The sequence below is a fragment of the Schistocerca serialis genome, chromosome 7 (assembly GCF_023864345.2).
Source record: "Schistocerca serialis cubense isolate TAMUIC-IGC-003099 chromosome 7, iqSchSeri2.2, whole genome shotgun sequence".
Taxonomy (NCBI): Eukaryota; Metazoa; Arthropoda; class Insecta; order Orthoptera; family Acrididae; genus Schistocerca; species Schistocerca serialis.
Window position 1 is genome coordinate 245,807,243 of NC_064644.1, and position 14,024 is coordinate 245,821,266.

Here is a 14,024-nt window from a genome sequence, read left to right on the forward strand (position 1 = left end):
ACCGTGACCTCACCGCCTGTTGGCACTTGCTGGTACACCATATCTTTTAAATATCCCCACAGAAAGAAATCTGGCGATGCCAAATCTGGCAACCTAGTGGATCTCTGCTGATCCACCAACAGGTGTAAACATGATCTAATACCTCCCATGCTTCAACTGAGTAATGCACTGGGCAACCGTCATGCTGAACCCACATATTTTGTCAAATGTCCAGGACACCATCCTGCAGTAGTACCAGTAGTTCCTATTCCAAAAACATTTGATACTTGCATCCATTCAACATCCTGTTGATTAAATATGGAGCAATAAATTTGTTCCCCATGATGCCACACCTTATGTTAACTGACTAAGGATGTTGATGATCAGCTTGCCATAACCAATGGTGATTGGCTACATTCCAGTAATGCATATTATGCCAGTTAATATTACCATGTTTTGTGAATGTAGACTCATCAGAAAATAGTTCCTCAACAAAGAACGTGGGTGTCATTTGCGTTTGTTGAAATGCCCATTCACAAAAAACTACTGAGTTATTGAAATTGGCCACATGAGTTTCTAGATGCAGTAACACATGGTGTGGATGATTCTTATGATGATGCAATATTGTGAAAATAGTACCTATGGACATATCAGAATCTCAGTGTAATTGCCGGATGCTTATGAGTGGGTTGGTGCACTCCCACTAGTACAGCTATTTTGTTTGCGTCTCCTGTAACATGTTTGCTTCATTTCCTTTTGTCAGGGTTACACTGTCACCAGAGATAAAGGTACTCACAACCCTGTAAATGAACAAATGAAACTGGGCTTTCTGTGGAAAATGCTCTGTATATGAGGCAACAGCAGCCCCGACATTTCTCCTATGTTCTCTGTAAATCAGGATCATTTCAGTTTTTCTTATGTGGTTGCAACATTCATCATCCATTTGTGCATCTGCACAAGTATTGTAACATTTAGAGCCACTACCTGTTCTATGTCTGTACAGTACTTGAGCTTTGGTCACAGTGTACTGTCTGTTATGATATGCAGTAGTTCGCTACACGGCCATGGTGGCACGTCGAGTAGTCCCATGTTTGATATGATGGAGGAATACAATGTTGTGAATGGGGTTTTCAATTACCTAGGAGAGATGAAATACTGGCCTGTCCTACCCTTGCAGCATGGAGGTGAGGTCCCACATTCCACTGGATATTCATGGGCCATTGAGCAGCATGTCGTAAATTGCAAAATGGTGACTGTATGGTGTGCAATGTCCAGTCACAGGATAATTAGTGTGATATTCCTTGATGACATGGTGACTACCAAATGGTATGTGAAGATTTTGCAAGATGATTTCATCGCCATTATCCAAAGTGACCCTGATTTTGACAAGAGGTGCTTCATGCAAGACGGAGCTCGACCCCATCGAAGCAGGAGACTGTTTATGTCCTGGAGGAACACTTTGTGGACTGCATTCTGACTCTGGAGTTCCCAGAAGCCTCTAGCATGGGCCTCAATTGGCCACCATATTCTGAGTATCTGAACACATGTGTCTCCTTTTTGTGGGGCAATATCAAAGATAAGGTGTACTGCAATAACCCTAAAACCATTGTTGAGCTGAAAACAGCCATTCAGAAGGTCATTGACAGCATTGATGTCCCGACATTTCAGCAGGTTAAGCAGATTTTTGCAATTCCAGGTCAAGCAGAATTTTGCAATTCATCCATGACACATCATCACCAATGGTGGAAGGTATATCAAACATGTCATAACCTAGATCCAAATATCTGTCATGACTTTTACATGTTGAATAAAGTGTGTGCATGCCATAGTTTGTAATTAATTTTTTTTCATATAGTTCAATAATTGTCACCCTGTAAGTGATTCTTTTTTCAATACTGGTAATGTACGAACGTGATGTGGGAAATTGATAAATCTAATGTAACTGATAGGTATATTTTCAACGTAACACTGAGAAATAATTATTTAATACAAAATAAAGGATGTACAGTGTCTGAAATATAAGCATACAAAATCACACAAAAACTAACAAAAAGTAACACCAACATTAGCAAAAAATAACAGAAAAGTTTGCTAAAAATAACACCAAAACTGGCCATAAAGTAAAACAATATTTTCCTGTCCCTTTTCACAACATTATATTGGAAAAATGTTACTACAATATCATTTTTAGTTGTGTATAATTAGACATATTGACTTGTTTCACAGAAAAATTAATTTTACACATAATACTGAAAAATAATGAAATTAGACAAAAATAAGGGGAGTTATATGGTATGGTAGCCCTCTAACCCCATCCAGGAAGAACATTGCCATTTTTACCTGAAGGGTGTGCTTTAGAAGATGTAAGAGCTGGGAAGTTTTGCCTTCTAGAAATTTCTAGAGCATTCTAGAAGATTTGAGAGTGTTTAAGAATGTTCCAGAACATTTGAGAGAATTCCACAATATTCCAGAATGTTCTGGAATGTTTCAGACTGATCCAGGATGTTCAGGGATAGTGTGGAACATTCAGCAAGATTCCAGAATGTTTGGGAACATCACAGAACATGCCAGATCAATGTCGAACATTCCAGAACACCCTCAAATGTTGTGGAATGTTCTGGAACATTGTCTGCCATTTGAAGCCTTTCTAGTATATTCTGGAATTCACCCTGGTGGGGCTACCCAGTGGTAGGGGTATAAAGTAAGACCTGTCACAGGTTCAAGCATCAGTTTCTTATCAGTGACAAAGATAGGATCTGAAAAACTAGTGCAGTGAATAAATGAAAACAAACAGTGAAGTGTGAGTAGTCAAAGTGATACAGTGACTGCATATAAATCAAGTGTGAAAAATTTGTAAAGTGTACTTAGTGTATTTGTTAGTAAAACATTTATTTTATTTATACTTTAGTCAATGCCCAAATGTAAAAGAGGAAGAGCTCTTGCCAGTTCTGAAACAAAATGGCAAAAACAAAAAGAACAATGAAAAAACAAAACAGACAAAGAGTGCGAAGCATGTTTGAGTTCCCAACAAATAACAATGAGCACTGTGAAAAGCAGGGAAAACAAAGAACAACAAAATGAACAGATTGAAGAATCAATAATTGCAACACAGTCTTATAATAAAGGACTGCGAACTCAAGCCAGCCATGAAAATATCACCCTAAGAGAAGCACAGACAAGTAAACAGTACAACGTAACAAATGAAGCATTTCACTATGACCTGACAAAATAATGTAGCAAACACAAACGTCTCGTAATTGGAAAAAATGAATAACATCTACCAATTTTGCAATGCAAAAAAATTCAATAGAGAAACATCAGGATTCTGTTGCCTGAATGGGAAAATTCAATTACCACCACTGAACACACCACTGCAGGCAGTTTTACGTTACATGATTAGGGAAACTCCAGATTCAAAACACTTACTTCAAAATATAAAAGCGTACATCACCTGCTTCCAAATGATTTATTTTGGCACCACTTTGTTCAACACTAACAGAGCTCAAACTGATTACTTTTTTTCCCATTCAAGGAAAAATCTATCAAAACTTGGGATCATTACTATCACTACCCAATGGAGACCGTAAATTCCTGCAAGTACGTTTCATCAGAAATGAAGAAACAGAAATTGATCAACAATGCACAAATATCTGTGGATTGAGGTGAGAAGTAGTCTAAGATGTACAGAAGATCTTACACAAATAGAATCAACTGTTTTACATATTCAAAACAGCAGTAGACCGAATGATTTTTGATGACTATAAAGTTATAATTTGAGCTGACAAAATACCACCAGTAGATCATGAAGATAGAACATGAACATCAATTTAATGCACCTCAGATAGACAAAGTTGCCACTGTAATTAAGACACAAGCGTGACATAATTGTACAACAAAGAAGAGGAGAACTACAATGCATTGCAGAGACACACTGTTCATTTGGTGCCCTCCAATATCCATTAATATTGCTGCATGAAGAGGATGGATATCATTTTTACATGAAACAAATCCAACCTGAAACAAGTGCAGAAACAAACCAAAAAGTCACCTCCATGGAGTTCTATGCTTACTGTTCAATGATCAGAGACAATGAAGCATACAATTCTTTGCACTCACTGTTTATTCTAATAATTCCTGGTAGATATGTATGCAAAAATAGAAGTCGAATGGATAATTTACATAAGACTAAATCAGAAGAAACTATGTATAGAAGACTACAGCCTACTTCAAGATGCAATCATAAATTATGGAAAAACTGATGACATTGGAACAATAGTAATCTTACCCTCATCATACATAGGAAGTCTGAGGCACATCCATAAGCACTTTCAAGATGCCATGATCTCCACAAGAAAATATGGGTGACCTGACATTTCATAACATTCACATGCAACTCATTGTGGCCAGAAATCAAAGAACAACTAAGATATGGACGAGCCCGTCTGCATTGACAACACATAATAGCATGAATTTTCTGACAAAAACAAATAAGATCTATCAAAGTTATGACAAAATACCACATCTTTTGAACCATTAGATGCTGGATGTACATAATCGAATGGCAAATATGGCTGCCTCATTCATACAATCTTATATGGCTGCATAACAGAATTCAATCAACAGCTATCAACAAAATCATCCAAGCTGAATTTCCCAATCCCAATATGATTCAGAACTGTGTGACACAGTAGTGAAAATAAAGATTCACTGACCATCCAAGCCATTAAACCCCGATTCCCTGTGTATGAGTGATGGAAAACGAACAAAAAAAATACCCAAAACCATGCTTGGATGACACACAAACCAGAGTTGATGGCTATCCCAAATAAAGAAGATGATGACTCAAAAGTGGTGGCTTCAGCAAAAATATGAATATGAGGCAGCGATGTACTGGAAATAGACAATCAATTGGTAAAAAATGGAAAGGAGCATATGGTGTTGTTGGCCTGGAGGCCCCACCTGGGAAGTCTCATTTCAATCAACGCCACATTGGGCGATTTGCATGCTGGTGAAGAGGATGAAATGATGATGAGGACAATAAAACAAACAGTCCAAGAGTGGAGAAAATCTCCAATCTGGCCACGAATCGAACTCAGGCCCACTTGCATGGGAGGCAAATACATTACCACCCAGCTAAGCAAATGAATGGGTAGTAGCGTATAACAAACTACTTTCCAAAATGTTCCAAGTACACATAAATGTAGAATACTGCAATTTAGTGAAATCCACCAAATATGTCTGTAAGTACGTGAACAAAGGCAGTGACATAGCAGTATTTCAAATAGCCAAAGACAGCAGACAACAAAACAGAAATTACAATATCCTCAAGTACCAAACAGGAAGATACATCAACAGTAATGAAGCAGCAAGGCAGATTTTCGCTTTTCCCAGACACGAATGCAAACACACTGTGCAACATCTAGACGTGCATTTAGAGAATGAACAGAGAGTTTATTTGACAGAAGACACCAACGGAAAAATTGCAAGTGAACCACCTTAGAATACAACATTAACAGCTTCTTATCAACTGTGCCAAACAGATCCATTCACAAAAACATTACCTATTATATGTGGAACACAAGAAGAAAAATCTTTCAATGATGAAAACAAGGAACTCCAGTAGAAGATCATCATGAAAACTGGTGCATTGGGCCAAGTATACATCCAAACAGCACTGAATGTTTGTATCTCCAGATGTCGCTACACGAAATACAAGGACGAACAGGTTTCACAGATCTCAAGAGTGTTGACAGTTACCAATACTAGCCATGGAAATACAAGGACCAACAGGTTTCACAGGTCTCAAGAGTGTTGACAGTTACCAATGCCAGACATACAGAGATGCATGACAATGCTTAGTACTACTCGAAAATGACAACCACTGGGAATTAACATTACAAGAAGCGTCACTCACAGCCTCAGGTGAACGAATGAGAGACTTATTCACCATAGCGTTAATGACAAGCCCATTCTGAACTGACTATCAAATTCAATGACGACATCTTCAATGAAACACTCATTTACTTAGAAGATAAATGTTAAGCAACAAATAACCAGACCTTAGTACAACTTGGGGTGCAAACTCCATGAAAAGATGGTATCAATGTGCTAAACTTCGAAATTACAAAGGGAAAAAAGCTACAACATCAATGAATTACTTCAATACACTGCTCACAGCAAACCACTCCTCAATGACAATCAAAAGGAAATTTACAATGTTGTCATGGACCAGATCAATATCAACATTGGTGGATTTAGTTACCTGAAAACACCAGGCAGCACTGGGGAAACATTTCTTATAAATCTATTGCTGGTGGAAATGTGTGCTAAACAACACATTGAACTTGGACTGGTATCATCTGCCATTGCAGCCACATTAATGGAAGGTGGATGAACTGCCCATTCCACCAAACTACCATTGAATATAGCCAAAGAACAATTCCTGATATGTAAAATCTCAAGAGCATCTGGATGGGATGAACTTCTAAAGCAAGCTAAACTAACTCCTAAAGCGAGCTAAAATTATCTTCTAGTACAAATGCACAATGGCACACAAAAAATCACTTGAAGCCATGGACAGAACATTGCAAGACTTGTGAGAAAATTCTGAAGTGATAGAAGGAACTCTACTCATACTGTCAGGAGATTTTGAACAAACAGAAGCAGACAAGATCAAGGCATGCTTTAAAAAAAATCACACATACAAATACTTTGACTAACAAAAATGTGAGAGTTGAACTACTGAAAGGTGATACAACAGCATATTTTGTTCAACTTCTACCAATAGGTGAAGGAACATATCCTACTGACTGGATGATCGGCCTCATTAAACTCAGCAGTGATTTCTGCAACATTGCCACTGCTGAAAATGAACTCGTTGACCAAATTTATCCAAACATTGTTCACAACAATACCAATCCAGACTGGCTATTTGAAAGGGCAATTTTGGGAACTAAATATAATATTGGCGATGACATCAACTTTAATATTTAAAATAAAATTCCTGGTGAAGAGTGAATATACTAACCAACTGAAAAGATGGTAAAATCATTGAAGAAAATGTGAACTTTCCTACAGAGATTCTAAACTCTTTGCAAGTACCAGGAAATCCATTATTGGATTTCTGATTGTACTACTCAGAAATCTCAACTCACCAAAACTATGTAATGGAACAAGGATGATCGTCAAACAGCTATCAAATAACATCACTGAAGCTGAACTTATAACTGGAAAGTACAAAGGACGCACACTATTTATCCCCAGAATACCACTGATCTCCACTGAACTGCCATTTCAGTTTAAAAAATTGCAGTTTCCAATCAAATTAGCCTTCAGTTTTGCAGTTAACAAAGCACAAGGACAAACTTTAAAATATTGTGGCATCAAACTCAAAAAGTCCTGCTTCTCTCATGGTCAGCTGTATGTAACTTGTTCTCAAATAGGAAATTCAAAAACTTTGTACATATTCACCCTGGATAAGAAAATGAAAAATGCTTTTTATAAACAAGTATTGTAAACAGTTAGAATATGTTTTCAATAATTTTTTTACCTTTTATACTTTAACAGGAATTGTAAATAGAATATTCTTTCACTAACATCTTTTTTACATCTTATACTTTACAGTTCATCCTTTTATTCCAACAACCACACAGTCTCATATCAACTCCCTGAGCAAAGTGGGGTACCCCACCTAGTTATTTGTAAATATTGTGTTACAGTTTTTAACCCACTGACAAATATGTATATTTCTTTTATTTTTTCAGGGAGTAATAATTCCAGCAATGCATGTGATGTTTACAAAATGGTTTCCCGACCATGAACGTCAGAGACTATCTGGTGCCATATTTTCAGGTTATTATCAGATGTTTACTATTATATATGAATTGTTTACTTTTCTTGAAGGAAAAGTAAGAGCTAAAGGTAGAATATCTATTTTTGCTGCTTGTTAGTAAGGTAACATGCAAAATAATTTACTAAAACATTCATCAAATATTAAAAAGCCACCTAATTTTCTTACGTACATTTTCAGTTACATGTTGAGCTAAGTGATGAGAAACGTGAAGTGTCATTAAAGATGGTGTTTCATAAATACATATCTTGTACTTATTGATGAACTATTCGTAGAAAAGGATTGTGAAATTTTTACTTCCACTTGTTTGCAGCAAACTACATGGGTACCCTACTTTCAATGGCAGTATCAGGAACAATGGTGAAGAACTTGGGATGGCCCTCTGTATTTTACGTTTTTGGTGGTATTTCAACAGTTACAATAATTCCATGGGTATACTTTGTATACAGTGAACCTGAATCTCATCCAAGAATTACAGAGAAAGAATTAAGATATATTCTGGAAAATACTGGATGTAGTATGAAAGAAAAGAGTAGCAAAGAGCCAGCGGACAGCCAGGTACATTTCAATAATATTTATGGAAATTAAATAATAATCGTCTCTCAATCACTTTGTAGAAATAACTGAATTTGCATGAATTTATAATTTTAATTTGTTTCTTTTCAGAAATAATTTTAATTTATGGGGGCTATTCATAAATAAACTTCCAATGGCTATTAAAAAAAAAAAGAAAATGATAGATAAAGTATTTTATTTACAATTTGTACCTACATGCAGAAACTACTTCTCCACATAATTGCCACCCCTATTCAAACATTTGTCACCCTGTGACACCAGCTTCTTTATCCCTTCATCAAAGAATGTTGCTGCATGGTGCTTCAGCCAGTTGTTGACAGCATCTTTGGGTGCAGCGTCAATCATGAAGTGATGAGTGGCAGCTCGACCTTCATCTTGGAAAGTGATGAAAATCACTTCATGCCAATTCTGGACTATAGAGAGAATGTGCTGACTGAGACTCAACTCAGGACCTTGGCCTTTTGCGGCAAGTGCTCTACTGACAGAGCTACCAAAGCACAAGGTAGGAAATGAGGTACTGGCATAAGTAAAGGTGTGAGGGGCTGAGTTGTGCTTGGGTTGGTCAGCCAGTAGAGCACTTGCCTGAGAAAGGCAAATGTCCTGCATTCGAGTCTCAGTCCAGCATACAGTTTTAATCTGCCAGGAAGTTTCGTATCAGTGCACACTTCACTGAAGAGTAAAAACGTCATTCTACAGACAGAATGCTGAAAAATCTTCCAGCCAAAAATATGAGATTTACTTTCATTCAGTTCGCATTTTGGGGTCACACATTGTTGTAAAGGAGAAGGACTTTTTTCCCAAATTGTTTGTTTTAGATTGATCCTAGGAGTTCCATAAGAGTTTGATAGTAAACCTGTGATGTCACTATATTCTCATTTGTTACTCTTATGAATTTCATTTGATATCTTGGAAAACTGTAACCATCATTTTGCAGTTTGACAGCATTTGCTTGAATGTTTTGCATTCACTGGAGAAATGAGTGTGCTTCCACTGATGGACTGTTCATTATTACTGTAATTCATGTACTGCACCCATGTCTTGTCCTCAGTCATGATTCTGTTCACAAGTTCACCCTACATCTTAGTGTAGTGTTGAAGGGATGTCACACCCAAATCCATTTTTTCAGTTTTATGTGTATCAGTTAGACATGTTGTTACCCACCGTGTACAAAACTCCTCATAACCTAACGTCTCTGAGACAGTGTTAAAGAGGGTCAGCCTTGAAATCTGAGTCTTATCTTCAGAATGTTCAGAAATAGTGAGTCAAAGTCTCACATATACATTTTCATCAGCATGTTGCACAAGTTTATAAGTCACATCTGAATGTCTTTCCTGACCAATTTCATCATGAACATATGTGCAACCAGGCTCAAATTTTCTGTACTGCTCCGTCACACCACTATCACTCTTAACTCCATCCATGTACACACTACACAACTGACAAAAAATCTCAGCATCATTGACACCTTCTGCTTGCTTGAAGCGAATGACAGAACATAGCTCACAACTACAGGAGATGCAATAACATCATCTATTTAAATCACTTGCTGCTTATGCAGTGACAAACACAACAGAGCTGACTGACACAACATGTCTGTTTTTGAACCCCTCGCACAATCTAACTGCAAACATTTATTTTTAACAGCCAGTTGTGGGTTAATTTATGACTAGCCCTCATATTTATTTTTTCTGATAATATGTTATTAATCCAGTTATTTTCTTTTTTCGGATTTATGAAGTCCATTAAATCCTTCTTATTTTAAAAATAATACACTTTGGACTTTATTAAATATTCAGTATTTCTGTAATCCATGAGACATTATTTTCTTCAGCTGAAAATAGATAAAAGATTTGTAAAAACAAAGAATCATATAAAAATGTCTTTGCAGGAATAAAATATCAAGTTTAGTTTTTTTATTTTTATTTTCTTTTTAATTTTATTTTTTATGTGGGAGAAAGACATAGAAATGAGAGGAAATTATAATGATGTAAGAGTTTAATAGCAAATGACAAAGTAATTAGAATTAGATTAACATTCAAGTTAGTTTGGAAGAAAAGTCAACCAATGAATTTGTATAGTAGCAGGAAAGAGGTGGGATGCTGTTCATTTATTGGAACAATATTGAGGAGAAAATGATTAACTAGTCAGGAGGTTTAAGAGATGAACATATTAATAGAAAAGAAAGAAAGAATAATAATCTTCATCATTTTTCAGGCTTCTTCAGTTCTCAATAGCAGATTTAAATGCATCAATAATCATTCTTTGACATTACAGTTACATCATACAGACTTTCGTCTTTCTGAAAATGACACACAGTTCCATTTTTTTCCTCTTGCTCTCTTCTTAGCTCTTGCTGAAGAGGTGATCATAAAGCTTGAGATGTAGTATTCCTTTATATGCAAGTAATAACATTTTTTTATCAATAACAGATACTTCACTTATGTTCATAATCATCTGATGTCTACTTTTGAACTTTTAATTTTCCAATTTAAGCTTTATTTACCCTGTATTAAAATTGGTATGATTACTGTTATTACAATAATGATAATCTGAAATTCTCACTTCTGTTAGGATAATTCAAACAGAACTAATCCATGGATTATGATACCATTGACTCCTGGCATGTGGGCACACTGTCTTGTTCTATTTGCTGTTGGATGGGTCAACTACACATTGCTTTCAGAATTACCAACATATATGCAAAACATTTTACACTTTGACATTGATGAGGTAAGTATATTATTTACTTCTTATGTAAGTATATTATTTACTTCTTATGTAAAATACTGCCCATTGATTACCATTACAAATGCTAGATGAGTCATTATTGCTTACATACAAGTAAACATGACAAATTAATTTTAGGTTTTCCTTGCATTTTTTAATAAGAAACAGTGTCTACCTCTACTATGGCCATCAGAAAGTTTGAAGATTATAGTTCACTGAATAATTATCATTAACTAAAACATTTGTCTAAAATAAGAAGTATTCATAAGATTAGTTAAATCTTACTATTTATTAAAAAAGTACCCTTAACTGAATTTCTTGGGCAAAATACAAAATGTGAGCTACTGACAAACTGAATAAATGTAATTTTTCATCAATAAATTAGTATAATTTAGATTATTTAATCAAAATAAGTGATGGTGCAAAGAGCTAAAAAGACCAAATGGGTCCTTCTGCTGAGTAGAAATGTATTTAATTGCAAATATTGTTCTCTGAAATGTATGCTTAATACCATTAAAATGAGTGTAAATTCTTACCTGATGCAGCCGAATATAAATGTCTTAAATTCAAAATCTTCCAGCAACCTAAGCTACAAACTTGATGATTTTCAAAGTCTTCACTCAGAATGTAAAATTATATAAACTGTTTGTTTAAATGAACATTGTCTTAGCTAGATACAATAATATTTTAAATAAAACTGAAAATTTCAAAATTGAAAGCAACTACTGCAAGGGGAAAAAAAAATATTGTGGAAATTGCTGTGTATTCCTGAATTCTGCTATAAGCTGTGTAGTGAAAACACATTTCAATTACTTGAATGAAGATTGTATACTTGGAACCCTCTGCATAGAGCTTAAGGACCTCAACATGTTAGTCATTTCAGTTTACAGAATTCCAGAAAGAGCATTAATTACACCATTCCTCTCTAAATTCCAATACATGCTGGATAAACTAAAGAAAGAAAAAAATTTTAACTGTTGCTAATTTTAATAAAAACAATGCAAATGACAACAAAAAATCAACAAAATTTATTGATTCAATTAAAAAGCTTGGTTTTAAACTAAATTTTTCAGAGTCCGCCAGAGAAAATACTCACTCAGCAACATGCACTGATAACATTGTAATAAATTACTTCTTTGATATGTACATAAATTCTGTTTAGACTTAGGACTTTCTAATCACTCAGCCTTGTTTTTCTCACAGTCAAAAACTGATAAATATAATACAAGAAACAACTTAGGTATATTACAAGAAGTTTCAATAAAAGAAATATTGAAATATTCTATGAGAAACTGAGTAAAGCTACATGGTCTGACAAGGACAGTGATTTAACAAATGAAAGCTTTAGTAAATTTTTAAATAGTTTTCTTGGAGTATTTAATGAAACTTTCCCACAAAAACATATTGCAATAAAGTATTTAGTAAGATAAGGTGGATCACCACCTCTACTCAGTGAGAGGAAAAGAAAGTTACACAACCATCTGAAGTACAACAAAGATTCTCATTTTGTAAAAGATGTTAAAACCATAAAATTATTTTTTAAAAAGCTGAAAAAGCTTAAAAACAAATGCAAATATTAAAGTCATTTTAGGGTAAAAAATAAAACAATGGCAGTATGGTCTTTAGTTAAGTCTAACCTGGGTTTACAAAATTACAAGCAAGACATTTCAAAAATTAAACTTAAGGAAAAATTGTTGTAAATCCAGCTCAAATATCTGAGTATTTCAATGAGTACTTCATAAATGTATAAAAATCTGATTTAGATGTACTGAATTATGAGCACAAAGTAAATAGTTTTGGGTTGAAAGACGGCGTCAGTGGATGTCTTATAAATACAACATTGTCTCAACAAATGATGTTAAAAATGTCATACTGTCCTTAAAAACCAAAGACTCTACAGGTTGGGATGGGTCACCATCAAAGTAATTAAAGAAGGTTACAACATGATAGCTCACCCTCTATCTCTCATAATGAACAAAACATTTAAGGAAGGTTGCTTTCCAGTTCTTTTAAAACAAGTAGAAGTATTTTAAAAAGGTTCAAAAGATGATAAGTGAAGTATTCTATTTCTATACTCCAAATCATATCCAAAATATTTGAAAAAATTGTTGCTTAACATATTCAAAGCTTCATTACACAGTACAATATCGTTTCACATAATCAATATGACTTACAACAAAGTAAAACCACACCAGATGCCATAAATGAGTTTATTGAAAAAATTTCTTCATTGTTACACAGGAAATCTAAATTTGCAGGAATATTCTGTGATCTTCCAAAAGCATTTGATTCTGTAAGCCATGCCCTGCTGTTTTTCAAACTCGATAGGTCTGGAATAAATGATATGCTTTGAATTGGTTTGAATCATATCTCACTGAGAAAGAACAAATGGTAATAATTACATCAAATGGAGCAGTTTACTTCTCAGAGTGGAAAACTTTATCACAAGGTGTTTCTCAAGGCTCAGTCCTTGGGCCAATTTTATTCCTGTTCTCTGAAAATGATTTGCTCTCAATATAAATATTCATCCAACCGAAAATGTAAATGCTGAAAATATACCACAGAGTGTCATGAAGGACTTGGAAACATGGTTCACTCTAAATCAATTAATGTTAAACATTTCAAAAACCCATATGATGAGTTTTAAAACAAAAATGTAAAAATCTGAAGAAATATTTATTATTCACAAAAATAAAAAAATAACTCAGCTCTGTCAAATTCCTAGGAGTAGATTTAGATAGAAATTTCAAATGGAGAACACATATAGAATATCTAGCAAATAAATTAAACAGGCTTTCATTTTCAATGGAAATTTTAGCCAGTGCTACTTATATAGACACCAGGGAAGTGTAATACTAAAACTTTTTTCAATCCATTATTAGACACAGCATAT

The 14,024-nt window shown here is 34.8% G+C and overlaps 1 protein-coding gene across 1 annotated transcript in view; it reads left to right on the top strand.

Moving 5' to 3' along the window:
• LOC126412990 (sialin-like) overlaps nt 1-14,024 on the top strand; it is a 59,043-nt gene that overhangs the window by 18,108 nt on the left and 26,911 nt on the right. Inside the window, exons 4-6 of the mRNA XM_050082882.1 lie at nt 7,743-7,899; nt 8,142-8,386; nt 10,976-11,134. Coding sequence (XP_049938839.1) covers nt 7,743-7,899; nt 8,142-8,386; nt 10,976-11,134 — 561 coding nt within the window. The remainder of the gene's footprint in view (nt 1-7,742; nt 7,900-8,141; nt 8,387-10,975; nt 11,135-14,024) is intronic.